The sequence below is a fragment of the Mytilus californianus genome, unplaced genomic scaffold (assembly GCF_021869535.1).
Source record: "Mytilus californianus isolate M0D057914Y unplaced genomic scaffold, xbMytCali1.0.p SCAF_10, whole genome shotgun sequence".
Classification (NCBI taxonomy): domain Eukaryota; kingdom Metazoa; phylum Mollusca; class Bivalvia; order Mytilida; family Mytilidae; genus Mytilus; species Mytilus californianus.
In genome coordinates this window covers 71,811,319-71,834,708 of record NW_026262582.1, presented here as the reverse complement: position 1 = coordinate 71,834,708, position 23,390 = coordinate 71,811,319, and the positions used below count along the sequence as shown (strand labels likewise).

At 32.7% G+C, this 23,390-nt stretch overlaps 1 protein-coding gene and 1 long non-coding RNA gene across 2 annotated transcripts in view; one reads left to right on the top strand and one right to left on the bottom strand.

Moving 5' to 3' along the window:
• Window positions 1-5,728: 5,728 nt before the first annotated feature.
• On the top strand, window positions 5,729-8,544 carry LOC127719103 (uncharacterized). The gene is made up of 3 exons (XR_007990174.1): window positions 5,729-6,070; window positions 6,827-6,887; window positions 7,660-8,544. It is a non-coding gene; the product is annotated as an uncharacterized LOC127719103 (long non-coding RNA).
• An 11,504-nt stretch (window positions 8,545-20,048) lies between these two features.
• The window catches only part of LOC127719161 (electrogenic sodium bicarbonate cotransporter 1-like), a 35,470-nt gene continuing 32,128 nt past the window's right edge, over window positions 20,049-23,390 (bottom strand). Inside the window, exons 18-19 of the mRNA XM_052225183.1 lie at window positions 21,814-21,930; window positions 20,049-21,394 (exon numbers count right to left, since the gene is read on the bottom strand). Coding sequence (XP_052081143.1) covers window positions 21,023-21,394; window positions 21,814-21,930 — 489 coding nt within the window. The 3' untranslated portion in view covers window positions 20,049-21,022. The remainder of the gene's footprint in view (window positions 21,395-21,813; window positions 21,931-23,390) is intronic.

The window sequence follows — 23,390 nt, the reverse complement described above, 5'->3', positions numbered from 1 at the left end:
TTTCTTTAAATGCCTGCCCCAAGTCAGGAACCTGTAGTTCAATGGTTGTCGTTGTTTCATGTGTGTCATATTTGTTTTTAAACGCCCGTCAAAATTTTGTCGGGACGTATAATGGTATACAAATGTCGTCTGTCCGTCTGTCAGTCTGTCCGTCCGGCGTAAACATGTCGCACCGTAACTTGAGAACGACTTATCCAAATTTCATGAAACTTGACATAGTTGTTTCTAATGATGGTCAAACGATCTGTATACTTTTTGGTGAAAATAAGATTAAAACTTTTTGAGTTACGGGACTTAGTAACTAAAACAGGTGTGTGTTTTTTTTTTCACATGTCGCGCGGTATCTCAAAAACAAGTTATGAGTATTGCTTAAAACTTTACACACTTCTTAGTTATATTAATCTTAAGATCTGTATACTTTTTGGTGATGATTCAAAATTTTATTTTTGAGTTATTGAGTATTTTGTAAAAAAAAAAAGGGGAGGGGTTTTTCACGTGTCGCGCCTTATCTCAAAAACGATTTATGATTATTGCTTAAAATTTTATACACTTCTTAGTTGTATTAATCTAAAGATCTGTATACTTTTTGGTTTTATTCAAAATTTTATTTGAGAGATATTGAGTTTTTTGTAAAAAAAAAAAAAGGGGGGGGGTTTCGTCAGAAACTATTTATGATTATTGCATAAAAATTCACACACAAGACGACGGGCGTATCATGCGCTCATGGCGCAGCTGTTTATTCGCAGATTGTTTAGCTATAAACTAGACCGTTAGTTTTCTCGTTTGAATTGTTTCACATCTTCACGTGGTGGTCTTTTGTGGCCGACTATACGGTGTGTTGAAGGCTGTTAGGTTGCCTATGATTGCTTACATCCACTGCATTTAATCTATGGTGGATAATTTGCTCATTGGCAATCACACCAATTGTTTATTTCAATTTCTATGTTGCGTTTTGTATGCTGTAAAATTGTTTATCTGTTGTACGCATACCTACCCTTGAACCCTCTTTTCGGAAGCTCGAGCAAAAGCCCTTGATCCACGATAAAAAAAAATAGAACTCAAATTAGATAACTCGAATTTCAACTCTTAATCTTAATCTAAATGAGACTCAAATAGGAATTTACCTCGAACTCAAAGTCAAAAGGTGACTCAATTTAAAAGTTGAAGTCCAATTGTAATTCGGAACTCTATCTTCAAATGTGACTCAAACTCGAAGTTCAACTCGAAATTTGGTATGTGGTTGAGAGTTGTTTCATTGGCAATCATACCACACTTCTTTATTTCTATATAAGGATTTTTAATGCATTAAATATTACCGAATTAAACTGTTTTGCCATGATAAATTTGTAAACCTCCATGAATTGTTATAAAACTTGTATAGGAGTTATTCTTCAAGATCAAGATAAAAGCATCTACAGAAAAACATGTTTTCCTCCGTTAAGTGTACCAGTTAACGTACAGTCAGTCAACATTTAATTTACGCTTTCACACTGACAGCAGAATTATCCGGCGAGACACAGGGTTAATAAGAATCTTTAATTTATTTATTAATTTACAGCTTCCATTTGAGAACTAAGGAAAAACAGCAGGACCAAATGGTCGTTCCTTTTTTTCATACCAAATAACTATGAACAACAACTTGAACTTTAATTTGAACTTTAACTTAATGGATAGCGGTACTCATCCAAAGCGCATTACACAAACGACATATGGAAATCGGTCTAAAAATAGAACATATTTTTTCCAAAATGGTCATGTGGTTTTACCTCGTAGTAGTAAAGGGATAACCACATCAAAGAATGACATGAACACATTAAATACTGAAACAAACACAACATGTAGTGTAAAATCGTCAAATTTTGAAACATAATTACGTAATGTTAAAGCCATATAAAGAATTGGCAAATCATCATTACGAAATAACAAAACCACATCATGTAATGAAACAACTACATTACGTTATGTCACATACACATCAAGTAATGTTAAAACCACATTGTCTAATGACACAACCGCATTAAATAATGGTGAAACCACATCGAGTATTGACAAAACCATATTAAGCATGTGTTAAGTAATGACAAAACTATATCAAGTCAATTCGAAACCATATCATGTAATATCGGAATATCATTAAGTAATGACTTTTCCATATTGAGTTATATCAAAACATCATTACGTAATGTCAAAACCATATTATGTAAAGACAAACTATCATCAAGTAATAATAGAACAACATAACGTAATATCAGAGTTCCACATAAGACAGCTGTGGCGTTCCATACTATTTACTTATCACATGGTAGAATGCTTTATTTGTCTATTCTTTTTAATACGACTTATGGATCAAACTAATCGGAATTGTTTTGCTATCTGCAAAAAAAAAGAGTTCAAGATGTTTTGCAAAGAGTGTTGGTCTGAACTTCACAACATGGTTACACAACGATAACAAAGGCAATTCAAAATTATAGACGCAACTTTTTGAAAATTAAAACCCGCCACAATCTGTTTGTGCCTGTTTCAAGTCAGAACACTAGCATACAGTAGTTGTTGTTTGTCGCTCTCTACTTATCAATTCCTTGTTTGCTTTATATATTAATAAGGCTATGGATATTTCCCTAACACTGTTAGCTAACTTGAATAGATAGCGTGTTACGTTGACCTATAGTTGCCAACATCCACGTCATTTAATCTCTGGTTGATAATTAGAACGCATTGGACAAAATGGATATTGACATTACGACAGGATATATCCTCTTTCATTGATGACTTGATGCAATCTTTAGTATATGACACAAAACGTTTTCTCGAACATTACACAGAGTAGAAATATCCGTAAACTGAATTCTGAAGAGGCATAGTTTTATAATAATGTATAACGTAGAGTCTGTTTTGAAGACTGATTGTGCAAAGGATATTTTGCACTTTATTCATATGCTATCGTAGAAGGCATAAGCTGCTACAGTACTGTAAACGAGACATTGACAGTATTGCCTGTACACGGGTCATACAAAAATAACAATAGCATGTTATGAAGACTTGTTAAGATATCAATGCACTAATCATCACCAACCATGCATTTACCCTTCTCGTAATTAAACTTTTTTGTAGTTCCGTAAACCAGCTTCCTTGACCTTGACAGTCATTGCTCACTAAGCGCCAGAAAACATGCTTGTCCGTTTTCTGTAGCGTTCAACGATATTCGTCGTCGATGTAAATGAACCGATCTTTATAAATATTAATGATCTAATGCAGTTGAACTCGTTTGCGAAGAATTTACATCATACCGTGAACGATATTTTGGTAAAAAAAAACTACCAATACCGTGTAGACATTCTATGTTTGAGTCGTAAAACATCTACTGATTCATGTGGCTGAAGCGCGAAACAAATATTCCAGTCTTGCTACCAGCATAATTGTAACAATCTGGTGATTTTGTTGATGCTCTGTTTACCTAATAAAAAGTAATATTACAAAAATACTGAACCAAGGAAAATTCAAAAAGGAAAGTCCCTTATCAAATGGCAAAATCAAAAGTTCAAACACATCAAACGAATGGATAACAACTGTCATATTCCTGACTTGGTACAGGCATTTTCTTATGTAGAAAATGGTGGATTAAACCTGGTTTAAGCAAAAGACACAGTATTTGAACCCCTTTAATTGTAGTATCACCAAACTCAGTATTGAATGACAAACAAGATATCATTGAAGCATTGACGTGTTTTTCGATATTACTGTTGACGCTGACCATGCGTTTAAATAATTATCTGACGATATTGGTATCTTTGTCCTGTAGTAACAAGTAAAATAACAAAAATACCGATCTTCGAGGAAAACTCAAAACGGAAAGGCCATAATCACCCGTCACCGTTGATGGAGATGATGTCTTGTTGAATAAAAAAAAGTAAACTCAGTTTAAACATGTTAAAGAAACGACTTCTAACATAAGAACTTGAGGACTTTGACATTCAGAGAGAGAACAGGAAAGATGTACCAACGTAGCTTTGTTGTCTCAAAAATCATAAAACAAGGAAGATTAAGTAGATAGAAATTGTGCTTGATGTCTAAAAAAAATAGATTGATTTAGTACAATTAATGTACAGCCTTGATGTCATTATATCTAACACGGTTCATAAACCATTAACATATAATGTGTGCATAGCGGCGAGCAAGGTTGGTTCAACGGGATTACAGACATATTCAATACACTGAAACATCAAGAATGGATCAGAGTTATGGGTTATTAAACTATATATCAAAACTATCTTTGTGAAAGATTTTTGTCGGAGTATTTATAAGTGAACAGTTGGAAAATCGCGAATAAAATTCTTTCTTTTCGTTGGTCTGTGTCTACTTTGGTGATGAGTAATATAACATTTTACCAGATATACATTGATTTTATCATTCTGTTGTTTACGATGATTTTTTATATCGGCTACTGTCTCGGGTTCCTTTTTCACACGCAAATGCCTTAACATGTTTTACCTTCCCTTTAAAATGTTAGAATATTAGCCGATCACTATTTTCCGTTTTAAACGTTGATTTTCTAAATCATGTTTACACATACTATGGTTTAAGATTCTCCATTTTACAACAAGCCTTTGACATTTAGCTTTTTTCCGTCTCAATTCATAGAATTATTAAACAATTTGACCAACTTCTTAGTTGTGACCTTTATCTTCATTTATTTCGTTCTCTTAATATATTTTCTTTTTGCTATGGTAATTAAGTGATTGAGCAAACACTTTCTTTTCTTTCCTCCCCATCTTTTCTTGAGTGTCAGTGGTCTCAATTACTGCATACACATAATAGTATTATACATATATATTTCTCAGTCTTTTTCTTTGTTTCATAGTTTCGCCTGGTCAGGTTGGCAATTGGACACATGACTGATTTCTGTAAACGTTCTTGCGCATTTTTCCTCCCTATTTAGTTTGTATAGATGACGGATATATTTCCAGAATTTTTTGTTGACCATTCGAAAGTTTGATTTTCAAGATCAATAATAAAACCCTATCGGGGTTTTGTGGCTGTGTTGAAGATTCATTGGTGGCCTTTGGTTGTTTTCTGCTCTAAGGTAGGGTTGTTGTCTCTTTGACACATTTCCGTTTCCATTCTCAATTTTATATGTTTGTCGTTATCGAATGAATATAATATATTATAATGTTGTTTCCAATTGCAAAGTAAAAATTCATAAAACCTATTTCAGTCAGACCAGTGAAGGTATATATTTTCTTTATGTGAATCTTTATCGTAATTTTTATTTGTAGATGAAAGCAGCACAAACGTCCGTTACAAAATGCATCTTTTGTGACAATCCAGGAATTTACCACTGTACTGAATGTAAATCGGCGTTTTGTCAGATTTGCAGAACTAAACATGATAAATTGCCGACTACGAAGACCCACACAGTAACCGATTTGAAAAAAATTGACCCGTCAGCTTTTTCAACTAATGCAATGTGTGTATCGCACAAGTCAGAATTCATTTACTTTTGTACACGATGCCATGTTCTGATATGCGGTAAATGTGTTACAACTGAGCACAAAGGTCATGACATCACAGATATCAAGACTGTTGCTGACGATTACCGAAGAAGTGCAGAGGGAAATATTTCCGATTTGAAAATAGCAGTCACCAAGCTGTCAACAGTAGTAAGACACATGACAGAAATTGAGAAACCGACCATTAAAAGAACATATGAATCCGCCGAGGCCGAAATAGACGAATCTGTTAAAAAGATAACAAAAGCAGTTTTTTTTTAAAAAGAAAATAAACTGGATGAAGTACAGAACCAACTTGATATAGAAATAGAAGAATTTCAATACGATCTAAAAAACAAAGAATGGATATACGAACATCAAAAAAACATCTACGAAAGTTTGGAGAGATTAATGCATGTATCACATGACATCACCTTTATCACTGCATACGAAACCCTGAAGAGAGAGATTCATGACATCAGTGATTTCGTTGGAGAAAGAGGTCAAAAACAAGTATACAGGTTTGATCAGAAGGTGTTTGTTCAGGAAGTTGTTAATGCAATTGTGTCTGATTTTGAAATGAGGTAAGAAAAAAAGAATACAATACAAACACACATTCAAATAGAAATAAGTCAAATAAATCAAAGTAAAATTTTGATGAATTAAACAATGAAATCAAGAATGTTTGTAAACAACTCAACTATTTCCAACACTACTAGGGAATAGACTGCAAAATAAAAGCCAGCATAAATTTATAAAAATCTAGAGACGTTTATTAATGTACGATTCCAAAACCAGCACCAATCAGAACTGTAATTTTAGAATACAATACACAAATACGGATGTAAGTTTTTCATTTTTTTGCAATGATCCTCATCAATGCTAGTCAATAGTGAAAATAACACAAACTAAATTCGGTGTGTCCATCGGACCTGTTTTTATATACCTGCATTAGGTAAACTCATATTAATCATTTAAAAGAACCGGGACAAATGAACACTTATTTTAATGTCCAAAAGGAATCCAGTTTAGATAATAAAAAAAAAAACATCTAAGGTCAAATACGGTAGCAGTTAATAAACCGTCATATAAATGTTAGCAATATATTTCTCAACTCATCTTATCTTTTAAAAGTCATCTGTTCATAAAAATAACAGCATCTTCGTTGGATTCAATTTTCAAAATTAACTATCAAATATTAAACTGCATTCAATAAAATGATACCAATGGTCGCACTTGTAAATGAAACAAATGCTTAGGATGTTGTGTGTATTCAATGATGTAACAAATTCCTAGTCTAACAGTTTATACAAAGCCATTGTTTCAATGAATATTTTTAGTTTGGTAGGCAGGGAAGATGGAAGCGTTGTTTTAATGAACAAAACAGAAACAGAAAAGAAGGTATAATGATGACAATATATATACGCCGATTGCGACTATTTATTATTAGCTTCTTTTGTATTTTTTGTAATTTTGAATAAAGCAAATATCATTTATGTTTTTTAATTATTCATGGCTGCCAAAGTGGAATACATTCATTTCAGTTATTTAAATGGGGATATATATCGTTACATTTAACAGGAATAAAATACAGATGCAGATCTGTTTTTTTATTTGACGGACATAACAAAAGATTGTAACTTCTCTCCTTGTTTACTGTTTATACAAAATTTTACTCATCTTTCAAACCACTGAATAAAAGTGTCCAATATGTCTATATTATTATAAATCTGAGAAGCCTCGGTCCTGCTCTATAGTGATCAAACAAATAAGTAATCAGCAACTTTCGAAACATGTAATTGACTGATTGAAAGTTACATTATCGCACACACATTTGTAATGTTGGTATGTTAAAACCAAAGAGATTTTATAAGAATAACCATCTAGGAAAAGACATTTAAAATGCATCCGTCATGAACTCGTTTGAGTTCAGTAAACTCCGTTCATGTAAAGCTGACTTTCAATTATAATTTATTCAATGTATATCATGAGTTCTTGCTACCTTTTTGGTGGAAAATTTTGATCAAGTGCACTTCATGAAATAGAAAACAACATGTCTGAAACGTACAAAACTATAAGCACCTTATTGTTATGAATTTGAATGTCCCTCTGGTATCTTTCGCCCCTCTTTTATTGAGCATTATTTCAAACTAATATTTTGTCTTTTATGTAGGAAAAGGAATAAAAAGCAGAAAAAGAATACTTCATCAATGAACACTTTCCGTAAAAAACGACATCCGGAAATTAGAGAATATATTGAATTACCAATGCACTGTGTATGCAGCAACATTAAACCATTGTCGTGATGTCAGCCTATTCATTTACTGTGGATTCTTTTTCTAGAATCAACGCTTCCTAAATCTGTCGCTGAAATGGACTCACCAAATTATATTCAATTGTTTCCTTTGTGTACTTAATTTCATTACGTTTGAATTGGCTAATTTACTGATTTATGTTCACTAATGGAATTAATTTAAAAACTTACCTTCAATATTTGTAATTTCTATATGCCTTCACTGGGAATCGAACCCGTCCTTGAAATCTATTATGTGTGACTGACATCAACATATCGACGAAACCTCTCGGCTACCAATGGGTTACAAAGTAAATGTCTATTTCATATATATGAATGAACATATAATATACATCGGTACAACGGACACACAGGGCTAGTACCTTTATATATACATAGTTTAGGCAATTGTATAGTATAAGTTGATAGCCGCGAGGTTACCATTGTTAAGATCAATGAGTTAAAGGTAGGGACTTGTCGGTTTAAGTTAAAATCCCTGTTTTCTCTTTGTTGTCCCTATTCTTTAGTTTTTCCGGTTTTTATTTTTCTTTCTTGTTTGGATGTTATTGTGGATATGTTTGTAATAATAGCGAGTTTTACCGTTTATTTTTGGATTATTTTAGGCTATTTCACATATTTGAAACGAAAATGATTACATTCTATTTGTTCACTTTTGTTTTATAAATAAAGTATGATTTCATCTGTTAATAATTTTTCAAATGATTATTCCTAAATTCCTATGCGAGAAAATCGTGATGTGCCTAGAATGAGCTTCTTGCTAGAAATTTCGGTCACATACTTATTATATATACTCTATATATGCTCTTTGGGTTGTTGTCTCTTTGACACATTCCCAACTTCCATTCTCAATTTTATTAGAAATAAGTTCGAATATGTCTTATTTTGTAAAAACAGATAATATTCACATGTCTGATAATATAAAGATTTTTATAGGCAGACGTGTTGTGTTATATTTGTATTTTTTAACCAGTTAATTGTGATCCTAGATTTATCAATGTATCGTTGGACGATAACATGGTTATTTAAACTCACTTACAATACCATCTAATTAAGAAAAGGCTTTAATTTTGAAAAGAAATTAACACAATAGTTTAAGTTGTAGATACCATGGATAAGCGTTGATTCATGAAAAACAAACCATTCGCCCTCCGAGCTCATGGTTTTTTCACGAATCAACGCTTATCCATTGTATCTATATAACTGAACATAATTAAAACTAAAATTATTGACCTAAGTTTCAAAATAACCATTTAGCAATTGGTATGTAAATTGTGTGTTTATTCTAGATTACTGTCTTTTCAAATAAAATTTGATTTTGATACTGTTTATTTTTTTGATTTTGATCTATATTTCATGTTTTGAGTCAATAAGAAACAAATAAAAAAAGAAATTGTAAAGCACGTTTTGAACCTTATCAAAGTCTTTATCTTTTGATGTAATACCGTTTTTTGATCGACCCATACAATTCAGAATATGTTTGTGGCATACCTGTTAAACATGCTATATATATATATATATTTGTTAAAATATACTTTTTCACTTTTTTGGTCTTTTGAAAAAAGTTGATTGTGCTGTATTTGGACCCCTCTAACAAGAAATTTGTTTTGCATGCACACGTATAAAAATTCCGGTTTTTATCCAACGCAATCATAGGTTTGAACTTTGTTTTCAATTTAGACTTGTTTATATTTTTTTCGTATGGGCTGTATTATATTTTTCGTCGGGTTTATATGATCCGTTCATCCTATTTTGACTCTTTAAAATTCAAGGTTCTATCCTAAATTGAGGTAAATTATATGGCTTTCCAAATACCATTTCGATTCCTAATATCACTGACGAGACATTAATTGTCGAAATCCGGATATGGTGTACAAAAACCTTTGCACCTTTTGTTTGCGGTATATCATCTTTTCCGCAAGTTTATTGTTTTCTGTTTAGTATTAAATTTATAATTAAGACCCATTAATGACATCGGTGATCCGTTTATTTGGCAATCGCCAATGGCAGTCAACAGGGTTTAAGAACATTTGTTGTTCGACCTGTTAGTCAAATGCGTCTTGTTAAAATATACTTTTTCACTTTTTTGGTTTTTTGGAAAATGTTGTTTGTGCTGTATTTAGACCCTTTTATCAAGAAATTTGTTTTGCATGCACACGTATAAAAAATGCGGTTTTTATCCAACGCAGTCATAGGTTTGAACGTTGTTTTCAATTTAGACTTGTATATATATATCTTTAATACAGTTATGAACATAGCATGAATAAGACAGTATTTTGAAAGTATAACAGAATATACATGTTACGTTAGTATTAAATGCTGTGTGTTTAAAAGGGGTGTAAATATTTTCGGGTTTATTCAATAAATTATTAAATAAGAAGCAGTTTTAGTCAAATCCAAGATCATTCACTATATCAACCAAAAACCTTCATATTACTTTTTGTCTTTTTTTTCGAAACCCTAGGAGACCAAACATAAACATCAAATACAAAGAAACAACAACATTATACACATTCATTTACGTTGAACTCAAAAGTCAAAATTATAACCTCATTTTGTCCTTTATTCTTTGACTGAGTCGAGGTTCCTACTGCTTTGTCAATCTAAATAAAGGCAACAGTAGTATACCGCTATTCGAAATTCATAAAACTTTCTTAAAACCACAACAGGTAACCTAGACTTCAAATATCGAATTTTGGAGTCTGTAAGACACAAAGTCGACGAGTCACAACGTTTATGAAAAAGTATAATAAAAAAATAACGACTTGAAAGAAATTAAAAACGGATAGTTCCTTTTCAAATGGCAAAACCAGAAGCTCAAACACTTCAAACGAATAGAAAACAACATTCCTGACTTGGTACAGGAAAACGGAAATCACAGGATTATTAAACCCACCTGTTCGAGGGACAAAGAACATTCTCTAAGTAAATAACAGTTAATGAACACCAAGGACGCTTGGGTTATATCAAAGAACGCCTTGTTTTTTTTCTAAAAAAGTTCGTCGGAAGATAACAAGACCTTGTTGATAAATATTCTGTATCAACTTCACAAATAGTACATGATGGTCTTGATGTATAGATTCTAGGCACAGACGTTGTTGATCATTTAATTTATGTGCTATAGAAGAGGGGGCGAAAGATACCAGAGTGACATTTAACCTCATAAATCGAAAATAAACTGACAGCGCCATGACTAAAAAAGAAAAAGACAAACAGACAAACAAAAGTACAGAAAACACAACATAGAAAACTAAAGACTAAGCAACAGGAACCCCACCAAAAACTTGGAGTGATCTCAGGTGCTCCGGAAGGGTAAGCAGATCCTGCTCCACATGTGGCACCCGTCGTGTTGCTCATGTTAGTACAAACAAGTTAAATAGTCTTATTCGGTAGGTCACATTCGTGAAAAGGGAACGGGATTGTAGTTACGACATAGGAACATATTCGCTATCATCTGTGAAACGGATATTCCAAAACGGTCAACCAACTCGTGATGGCGTCCGTAAAATTTACGAAGGGATGATTTCAACTACACCATTTGGAACTCTTGGTTTAAAAGCTTCCTTGTGAGCAGCAACCCTCTATCAAGGAAATCATGATAGGAAATACAAGCCCGGGAATATCGTGTCAATTGGGAGATATATACTCCGTATGTAGGCGCTGCTGGAATGTTGCTACATAGAAATGGAAAGTTCACAATTGGGAAGTTGAAATCATCTCTTTTGTCGTAAAGTTTTGTTTTCAACCGACCCTCATTGTCAATTTTCTAGATGTAAGTCAAGATATGAGGCAGACTTAACTGTATCTGTTGTATCCTTTATCTCTTGTTTGATGGGATAGATGCGTTCAACATAGTCACCACATTTTAAATTATCTAGTGAGAGAACATCATCTATATAGCGGAAAGTAAAGTTAAAGGATACTGCTAACTTCTTTTCTTTCTTGCTAAGAAGTTCCTGTATGAAGTCAGCCTCATTTGAATAAAGGAACAAGTCGGCAAGAAGAGGGGCACAGTTGGTTCCCATGGGAATGCTGACAGTTTGTTGAAAAACATGTCCTCCAAACGTAACAAATATGTTGTCCATCAAGAAATCAAGCATCCTGATAATGTCAGTTTCAGAGAATTTTTTGTTTGAATCAGAGTGATTTTTTACAGAGTAGGATTTATCCCTCCCTAAGACAAGATACTTGTATCTACGTTGGCCATTCTTTTTTATGAAACAAAGCAATACTAACTCTTTCAATTTGCCTTTAAGTTTGGAATGGGGAATACTTGTGTAAAGTGTAGAAAAGTCAAATGTTTTAATACTGTTGCAAGATGAAAGAGTCTTAGATTGTATGAACTCGAAAAGATCTTTGGAATTTGTTAGTATCCACATTTGATTCACACCACCTCAAGAATAGGCAGTTTCACAATAACCATGAAGCCCGGCATTGATTGCTGATACAATTGATATTAATAATTTAGAAAGAGGTTTCGTGGAGCACTTGGAAGACCCAGCAATATACCGTTGTTTGTACAGACACTTATGTAGTTTAGGTATGCAATACAGTGATGGAAGATGCAGTTCTTCATCTTTGGTTGAAATTCCAAAGAAACATAGAACAGACCTATGATTATCCAGGATTTCCTCTTTAGTAAGTTTCGTGGGGGTATATGTTGGGTTTCCAAGTGAATTGTCAATACCTAATTCATTTATCAAGCAGTTTATGTAATGTGATTTACACTCAAAAACTATGTTGTTTGGGGCTTATCTACGGGGACAACATCATATTTGTCATGGAGGTAGGACAAGTGTTTTGCAACATTTGGGTCTTTAAAGATTGACGTAGCATGGGTATTGATAGACCCATTCAGTTTCTTAATTCTGATTTGTATCAACGACCGCATAGCCTTAATCCATTCGGAAAGAGTATCTACGTCTTCTTTCTCGCGTTTAACCTATTGCCAGGCATACTCCTTGACTGAATCCATCAGTATGTTGAAGTTGTGTTTCCAATTGATGGATTTAGACTCACGATATTTCGGACCTTTGGATAATACATTTCGCAGGGAAGTGTTATTGACAATGTTGGGTCACCGGTAATAATGTGGCAAGCCAGATTATATATGAATGAGGAACTAGCACAGATGCAATCAGGAGGTTTAGACTTGAAGTCGTCAATATTGAGATCCTGCAACACGTGTTTGTAATTGAAAATTTTAGTTGCAATTAGTTTGGTATAGATATAAGAAATGATTGGTACAGACTGATCTTTAAAATAGGGAGGTACTTTCGATGAAACTAATTTATGATGAAGGATATTGCCCAAGTCGAGACTTTTGTTGGCAAAGGAAAGTTTAAGAAAGGATCTTTTCTCTTTTTCATCTTTTCCAATGCGAATGGATTGAAAAGTCTATGACTTGCAATATCCGAAATGATAGCTGTAAGTTTGTATTGGTTTGAATGAGGGTTTGTAACAGTGGTTTCCAAACATAAATTGAACAGAGAATGAAATTTTTAAAGGGATAATGAATAAAGCTTCGTGCGAATGTGATGAATACCTAACGGGTTTTGTTTAAATGGCAGCAAGTCATTAATAGAGACATCATGGAGAGTTGGTGATGTATAATGACGATGACCATGACTGCGTCATTATACATCACCAATTCTCTTATATAGTGTTCCAATACATGTCTTTTTAAATTATTTACCTTTACTGTTTGGTTCAGTTTTGGTAATATCCTCTTGGCGAGTCTCGGTATTATACATTCCGTCATTGTGTTATTTTACTATGGTCATGTTTGGTATTCTTTTCTTTCATCTTTGCATATGTGCTTTGTCTTTATATGTGCTTTGTCTTTATATGTGCTTTGTCTTTATATGTGCTTTGTCTTTATATGTGCTTTGTCTTTATATGTGCTTTGTCTTTATTCCATTTTGTTTTTCCTTGTTGACATATTTGTTTTTAAAGTGATTAAGGTTATAATATGGCAGTTGTTATCAAATAGTCCGTTTCTATGTATGTTCTCGTTTGTTTTTGTTGCACTTCATTGTTTCTGTTGTTCCGTTATTTTCCTCTTATAGTTGATGTGTTTCCCTCGGTTTTAGTTATTTACTCGGATTTGTTTTCTCTCATTCGATTTATGACATTTGAACAGCGGTATACTACTGTTGCCTTTATTGTGTTATATTACTTTTTGTTACAATTGTAAAAAATTTTTATTACTTGCTCCCAATCACAAGCTTTTAATTTTAAGCTTTGTTACTTTACTAACCTTCCGCCTACTTCTTAAGTCCTAGCTGCTTCCAAAATATTCGTTTTATCGCATCAGATTATTATTCATTTTCTAAAGACTAAATGAAGCTATCAACGTTCAAACTACGGTCACGCTAGCTTAATTGTTTTGAAAATAAACATTGAATGACAAAATTTCTTCTAATGTGACGTTTACATTTTCTGACGTCAGACACGCGAATCAATGAATGTGGTTTTTAATTTGATAGATGCTTTTGTGCTTTTTTGTAAATAATTGTTTGTTTTGATATTGTAACACAGTGATGACTGCTGTACCCATATTTTGACTATTTATTCATAATGTCTGTTTTGTTCACGCATCGTTGTAAATATAACGGAATTTGATGAGACTGTCGTACAAGTGAGAGGTTTAGCGCTATAAAACCAGGTTCAATCCACCATTTTCTACATTTGAAAATGCCTGTAACAAGTCAGGAATATGACAGTTGTTGTCCATTCGTTTGATGTGTTTTGTCATTTGATTTTGCCATGTGATTAAGGACTTTCCGATTGAATTTTCCTCGGAGTTCAGTATTTTTGTGATTTTACTTTTTAATGCCCATACATGTGTATAAGTGTTCTTATATATGAATAGCGCAGACCTCGAACATAACACAAGGAAAAAGAATCTCGCAGCAACCAAGTTTAAAGTGGTAGTTTTTACAAATATTTTCTAATACATAAACCGTATCTTGGTCACAGCTGGATCTTATGAGTTCTATTCAGACACAATCTGTAATTTTACTGATTGTGTCTTTTTTTTCTGATTGAGATCTTTTGACTGTTTGTTATATTAAATGGCAGATAGTGCATGTCTAGCGTTGTTGGAGCTGTTTTATGCATGGAGCATAATCCTGTTAATTAAGGCGTTAAAGTGTGAACATACACGAGCGTAAATACTAACTGAGATATATGAATCCAATACAAATAGAGGGTATACTACTGCTGAGAAATGGAATGTTGACATCTTTCTTCGGTCTAATCACCATTCTTACTACTGTAAAAGACTGCCTTCGGAAATATACTGACAAAATGTATTGAATCAGCGGTGTCAATCAGATGTGGATTATCAAAATGACTACAGATGTGCTGTGCAATTAGAAAAATGTGTTAACCTCGGGTTAGTAATGTCGCTGAAAACGATTATATCAGCTAAACGTCCGTCAACTACATTCTAGTCAAAAAGATACATATTCTATATGAGTTTTTATGTTACAAAAATACACTTGAAAATGGTATTTTTCAATTGATTTGAAACAATTCAACGTAACATGTAGACCTTTGCTGAATATGAAAATGAGTACTTTATTTAAAAAACAAATTATAATGTTATATGATTATCTATATGTTACCGTATGCCTTTCGACAATGAGCAAAACCCATTTTGCATAGCAAGCCATACAAAGTTATAGAATAACAAATGTTAAGCAATTCAACCGATGAAAACTAACAGCCTGATTTATGTACAAAACAATAAATAAAAAATAAAGATGACATAAAGCAACAAACAAAAACAACTGAATTAAAGGCTCCTGACCGCTTGCCTACAAAAAATCAAACGTAATGGATAGTTATCAAAATATGTTTTGGGGAAAAAATGAAAATAAAATATGTGACCAGCCATGAGATTTTCAGGCTTTTGGAGGTACCAGGGTCGAAATTAGTTTTTTGCATTTTTATGAAGTGTACATAGATTCAAAACACCCTGACAAGTTATTTTGCTAGATTCTTCAAAATAACAGAATAATTGTCATTTTTGTTACTTTCGATTTTATTAAAATTTTTCATATTTTCAATTTTCATATGATGTTCATCTATCATTGTTGCTATGTCTTATTTTTTTATTCTTTTTTTTTTTTTGAAAGGGGGGGGGGGGTCAAGTCTTTTTAGATTAATCAAAGGGTAATTGTAGCTTATATAACTAAATAACCGAATGATTTTAGTTCTGTTACCATAGCAACAATGACTTAAACGCTTTTCTTTCTTTCGTAAAGAAAACTACATCAATGCTAAGAAAGTGAATACCAAGATATATAATAAACCATCAAGGAGATGTGTATTATTTGATATGCTTTCTTATATTGATTCTGTTGACAGTTTGGACTTTCAACTCTTTACACTACACTTCCACACAATCTTATCAAACAGAAGTTTTCCTATTTAATTAAATGGTCGTTTTGGTAAATCTGAATGCAAATATATTTGCTGCAACTCATTTAAAGCCTTCTTCTCTAACGAGAAAGTAACTATGCTTCATATACTTACTGGAGGTGTGATGAGATGATTGAAGCCGATAATTTTCTCCTTGATAATATTTATGCACGTTTCGGCAAAAAAGTTTATCGACAGGTTGTAGGTATTCTTATGGACACTAACTGCGCCCTTTTGATAGCAGACTTGTTCTTGTACTGTTATGAATCACAGTTTATGACCAAACTGAGTAAAGATCCGTCAAAATTGCATTTAATTGATAAATTCAACAACACTTATCGTTATCTTGATGATATTCTTTCGTTAAATAATCAAGAATTTTCTAAATATACTGCCGAAATTTAGCCTAAGGAACTTACGTTAAATAAATCAAAAATAAACGGTATTAACTGTCCTTTCCTAGATTTAGATATTTCAGTTTTACACGGGAAACCCCACACTAAAATTTACGACAAAAGGGACGACTTTTGGTTCCCTCTTGTTAATTTTCCTTTTTTGGATGTTGATGTTCCTTTTGCACCATCTTACGCTGTTTATATATCACAACTCGATCGTTATGCCTGTGTCTGTTGTGATGTTTCGGATTTCACTGAACGTAATCTATGTTTTACTGGTAAATTATTATGTAAGGGATTTCGTTACCACAAATTACTTAATACCTTTACTAAATTCTTACATAGATATAAAGAGTTGGTTTTGAAGTTTGGTTGTACCTGTAGAAAACTTATTTCAAACGGGATAGCACATCCTCATTTTTACGGAGATGTTGTTTACCGTGCCCAAAAATTTAGAAAGGATCCTGGTAAACTTATCGATCCTTAAACTTATTCTAAAAGATTACCAATACAACACTGTAATTAGATCTTTGAATATTGTTTGTATTGGTATTAGTATTGATTTTGTTATCAGTAAATTAAAAGCAAACTAAATATTATTGTTATATACATATGCATAGTCATGGCTCTACAATCTGTCGATGCCTGTATCTTGGCATTGCACAAGGTCATGTTTTTCTCTGACCGTTGATGACGTCTTTACATTAAATCCATTGGATGTTGTATGTGTACTGATTGATAATTTAGTCTTAGATGCATAATCTTTTTTAATTAGTTATTATTGGCTTTGAACTAGCTGCCAGTAACTGCGAGGACTCTCAGATCTGTACTTAAGTGTTTTTTGTTTTTTTTTGTTGTTGGGGTGTACAAGTAGCCAGCCACGTCCCCTCTGTGTTTTTGTTAGATGTATTTCTATTTGTATCCATCTGATGAGTTAAGCCTTTTTCAACTGATTTTCATACTGTGTTCTTATGTTGTACTGTTACACCACTATCCCAGGTTAGGGGGAGGGTTGGGCGCCTACTAACATGTTTAACCCCGCCACATTCTGTATGTGCCTGTCCCAAGTCAGGAGCCTGTAATTTAGTGGTTGTCGTTTGTTGCTGTGTTACATATTTGTTTTTTGTTCATTATTTTGTACTTAAATTAGGTCAATAGTTTTCTCGTTTGAATTATTTTACATTTGTCATTTCGGGGCCTTTTATAGCTGCTCATGCGGCATGGGCTTTGCTCACTGTTGAAGGCCGTACGGTGACCTATAGTTGTTAATTTCTGTGTTATTTGGTCACTTGTGAGTAGTTGTCTCATAGGCAATCATACCACATCTCCTTTTTTTATATTTCTTATGTTCATTTATTATCTTATTGTGAATACATTGTGTTCATGTATCCTGACAAAGTGATTCAATCAAATATCTGTTAATGCAGAGTGAGATGAAAAATCAAACAGGATGGTCAATAATCTTAGGGCATGCAGGTGAAAGGGATATAAGAAACGTCTTCTTTACGTTGTTCTTAGACAGTCATGGATAATTGAAAAAACTAGGAATAAACATGGGTTGAGATAATATTGGGGTCCCCTGATGGGCGGGTATATCTTTCTTGATTTACACGTACCAGCTGTATATGTCCATACATATGTTCATAGTTTCCATTACAATGTGAAGCAATGAGATTTACTCCCCAAAACTTGGGTGTTCATTCTTCAATATGATTCGTGAAAGTTATAATTTTCGGTACTTTATTTTTCTAAATAATGTCTCGCAATTGTGATATAAATTAAACCATTTGTATAATCGAAAACATATTAATGATTCAGGATAAAGATATTTACGCAATGAATCTAAAAGATAAATTGTGTGAATTTAGAACGCGATTTTAAACGGGACTTTAACCTTAATTATTAATTTTACGTAAAGAATCTACTTGTTTTGTATATAAACAATATATAATTCTAATTACCTCAAGTCATGACAAAATGAAACTTCAATTTATCGCATGATATAATTGCACATTCAATAACAGGTGCTCTGATTACGTTACGTGATTTTACATCGACGTTTTCACATTATGACGTTTACCGCTATAAGCCTGGATATGTCATGGAGGGTCACATATATCTCCATTATCTCGAATTAAATCTAACAGTTCCCTAACTATCCATATATATTGAATATGTTGTATATTCTATAGTCTTTAACTATTATGTATTTGTATTTATTACATAAAAAGATTTAAAGTAACTAACTGGCTTGTTATAAATGATTACAATGTTATGATTATAACCGAAAAATACCTTTTGTTGCTTATTGTTATGTAAAGATTTTTCGAACAATATTTAATTGACAGGTGTACAGAATTACCAAATAAAATGAAGTTAAATAAGATTTAGTGCTTGAATTCACATTAATAACAATTGCAAAGAAGCTTTTTTCAATAACATTAAATTTATCGAATGTAAAGAAAGAATGCTGTTTTTTGTTTATCGTCCAGCACTGGAAAAAATAAAGTTTTTGGGGTTGCCTTTCTCGTCACTAGTAAGCGAATTTTAGTCCGAAACATTCATTTTGGTCTTAACATCATATAAAAAGACTGCACACTAAATTGCTAAGTGATGTTCAGTCTTTCAGTAACATGTCAGATTAATTAACTGTGGTTAATTCAGTACTGTTCAGACAATTCGCTTGCAGTCAATTCATTACTGTTCAGTAGTTTTTTTAGACAATTCAGTACTGATTAATTTTGTTTCTGATCTGTATACGTGAATACCAACTACATATATCAATTGCCGACAAGCGAATGATTTGAACAGTACTGAATTTATCGCAATGGTTGAGTCTGAACAATAACTTAATATCAATTAATAATTTATTTTTCAATCTTTTAAGAGCTCTACAGATCAAAATGACAGTTTCAGACTAAAATGCATTCAATAGTGTATGTTAAGCAGAAAAAATAAGTCCATAAGTCCAAAAGAAAAAAAAAGATTTGAACATCCTAAAAACTTCGAAAAATCTGTAAGAAAACATTTAATTCTTTTATATTTTATGATATGCTTTTTGTTATCTTATGTTTTAACTGCAAACATATGCTAGAAATCATTGAAAGTGTAAACTCTTCATGCTTGTATCAATGAAATAGTTTTGATTCTTTGCTTAAATTGTATTTTGAACTTTTAAAACTTTATCAAATTTATGTAAGAAGGTAATGCTGGAAGGTGACGCTACCGGAACACTTGAGACGATTCCCGTTGTTTTGTATGGTTCATCATGCTAAATGTTCAGTTTCTTTTAACAATCATTTGGTCACGGTGTTGTCAGTTCTTTGATTTGCTGATTCCTTTTTTTACAATTACATTAAATAAAAAATTACACAAACTAAAGGAAACAACTAATTGTTTATTTAATTTTTTCTTATTCTTTATTGCTTCTTTGGTCAGTTGTTATTTTGTATTGGTACTTTTTGGTCGGTACATAAGAATGTTTCGACTTGATGATATTTGAGATATAAACCATGTTAATCACAACGTAATAAATAGTCTAAATAGATACTTTGTGACATCACCATGATATTTAAAATTTAGTAGCTGATTTGTGTCAATTCAGTACACTAACAGTAAACTTCAGGAAAAGTGGGTCGAAAAATATCAAAGGGATACTCGAACTCATTGTCGAAAACAAACTGACACCTCCATGAAAAAAAGGAAAAAAGACAAACAACAGTACACAAAACTCATTACAGAAAACTGAAGACTGAGCAACACCCATCCAAAAAAGGGGGTGATCACAGGTGCTCCAGAAGGTTAAGCAGATTCTGCTCTTCACGAGGCACCCGTCGTGTTGATCATGTAAGGACACAACAGTAATTGTCAAAGTATCGCATAAATATGAATGGAAGTCCCAAGTACACTTGATATGTCACCAACATGACTAAAATGTCATATCGGTTTTACGATCGCAAAGAACAATGAAGTAAGAATCAAAATTGCGATGTACTGTTTTCCACATGTATAAAATGTCTGAAATTGATTGACAGATAGCTATAATACATCCTGTCAATCAACTTAAGGGATTTCATGTTACCGTTCATTCTTGTTTAACACAACGAAAAGTTATAATGATATGTTTTTTATCGTCAATCAGCTTGTGGATCAACTATATAAGGTCGTTCATTCTTAACGTCATCACACTGAAAAAGTACAGTTTCATAAAGAATATTACATCAATACATTATCGAGCAAATAATACAAAAAATATCCTCTTTGAAGGTAGAGATTATATACACTAGTTTTGTCTGAAAGCTTACACTTTTAAAAAGTTCAACTCTCTTTAATAAAAATCAGTTCGTTAACTATAACAGTTTTATAATGCCTATATGTTACGTGGTCACGTGGTTTTTGGATTACTCGTGCAATGTTGGTGGTGGTATCGCAAGTAAGGATGGCCTTCGTGTTTTCCTCTTATCAAATATTTCTTGATTTCTTATACCGTCTGTATTTTCTTGTGACAATGACCTGTGTAAACAGGAAAGAGAAAACTGAAAATCACTATTCACAGAACGTTCACTTGACTTCCGGTAGGTTTTGTCATCTGGAAGTGCCATTAAGGAAATCTTTCTTTGGCGTTTATCAAAAGCTTCCAAGTTGTTGGAATTCATCGCAGTTTCGTCAACACTTTGTAAATAAGGTCGAAATCCCATGTTGGCCGTTGCTGGCAGCGATTTGCATCGTTCTCTTCTTGCTGAAACGGACTCTCTTCTTCGTGTGTCTTTGTCCTGTAAACATAACTACTTTGTTCATCATGTGATTAAAACATAATAAATATGTAAATATCTTTCGCCTAAAATATTACTCATAGAGTAAGGCAGTGAATTAATACCGACCAAATACTTTACTTATTTTTAATTTTCAAATATTTATATAGATTACATTGACCTTCATTAAATTTGCTATTTGTAACGCTTTAAAAAAAATACATCTATACTGAATGCTTGTAAAGGTAGAATCAATGTACAAAAAAAAAGGTTTCGCGATGATTGAGAAAAAGAATAGCGATTAACCGATAATAAACGGTAATCCATAATATAATCGATAACACGAAAATATACTATCTGAAGTACATCAATGACACTTATTATAGTGCACCAGATGCGCATGTCCACAATTAATTTCTCGTATTTTATATAATATTTACAATATGTTTATCCTCTTCTTGTTCCTTCTTTGTCGACGCAGCTCCATCTAACCATTTTAATTCATGCTCCGAGAAAAGATAGTCCATTCCTTTTCTGACAAAACATGTTGCGAGAACCTTTTAAGAAAAGGAAAGAAATTGGTCTTTTATACTAAATGTTGATACAAACTTAAAGTCATGGTAATATTGTTATAAAAGGAAGAGAATATAGTTTTTTGCATCGTTGTTTTATTCTCTCTCCATTTTCTTAAATAAAAGTTTGAATATTTTTTGACAAAATTATAATGAGCAAAGGATGTAATTTCACGACCGATAATAGTTCATCCATCAACAAAACATGGTGTTAACCATTGCTCCTTAGTCTTAGCTAAAGTTTTGTTTCCTAGTAATTTGTAATAGTGTTTGGTTGGGTTTTTTTAGCGTTTTTATTGCATTGTGTAATAGTCACAGTGGTTTAAGCAGTGTGTAATCAACTGTATATCATTGAACTTGATTGCAAAGCTCTTTACTATGCATCATAGTTGACAACAATTCTAATATGACGTTCTTCAAACGCTTTGGGTACACATTCGTGGTAAAATATGAATATATTGGTATGTCAGCTGATCGTCAACGTCATGGATTGTTTGGGTTGTTCCAATCTTACTCAAACGTCTTTTGCTTTTTATAAATGAATAACCCAAGGCCAGACGGTATAAATGACGTCATTGAACGATGACGTAAAAATTTCAGCATTTTACGGGAATATGCACGAATTTAAAACTGAAAGTCGTCAAAAACATGAAAACATAAATAAACAATGATAAGAATTTGTTGGAAGCCCATTTTCTTAAATAAAAGTAAGATAATCAATCAATTTTGTCTAAACCTCTCTTAGTATGTTATTGTAAATCTTTTGAGCATGTCACTTATTCAGTTTTCTTCGTATTTTACGCCAATATTAATAGTGTGTTCAATTACGGGAACAGCAATTATTTCCCTTTACCTAGAGCGCTTAGAAACAAAAAAATTGATGTCTTTGTCCTATAAGAATAGAAATAATTAATGGAAGCTTGACCACTCGATTTCGCTCGTGGTAAAATATTTTGCATAAAACCCTTGGTAAAATCACTATAAATTCAAGCATCCATGAATTATTTCTTAAATAACTTGGCATTTGTATTTGTTCATATATCGTTATCATATCCCTTTTTTTTTTTTTTTTTGTTCATCGATATTTTCAATCAGCAATAATCAAGAAAAAAATCTATATTGTTATGTTGGGCTGTTACACAACTGTCTCAGGTTATGGGACCCGCAAACATGTTTAACCCCGCCACATTCTGTATGTGCCTGTTCCAAGTCAGGATCCTGTCATTCAGTGATTGTCGTTTATTGCTCTATGTCATATTTGTGTTTCGTTCACTGTTTTGTACATATATCAGGTCGATAGTTTTCTCGTTGGGTTGTTTTACATTTGTAATTTATAGCTGACTATGTGGTATGGGTTGTATTCACTGTTGAAGGCCGAACGGTGACTTATAGTTGTTAACCTCTATGTCATTTGGTCTCTGGTGGATAGTTGTCTCATTAGCATT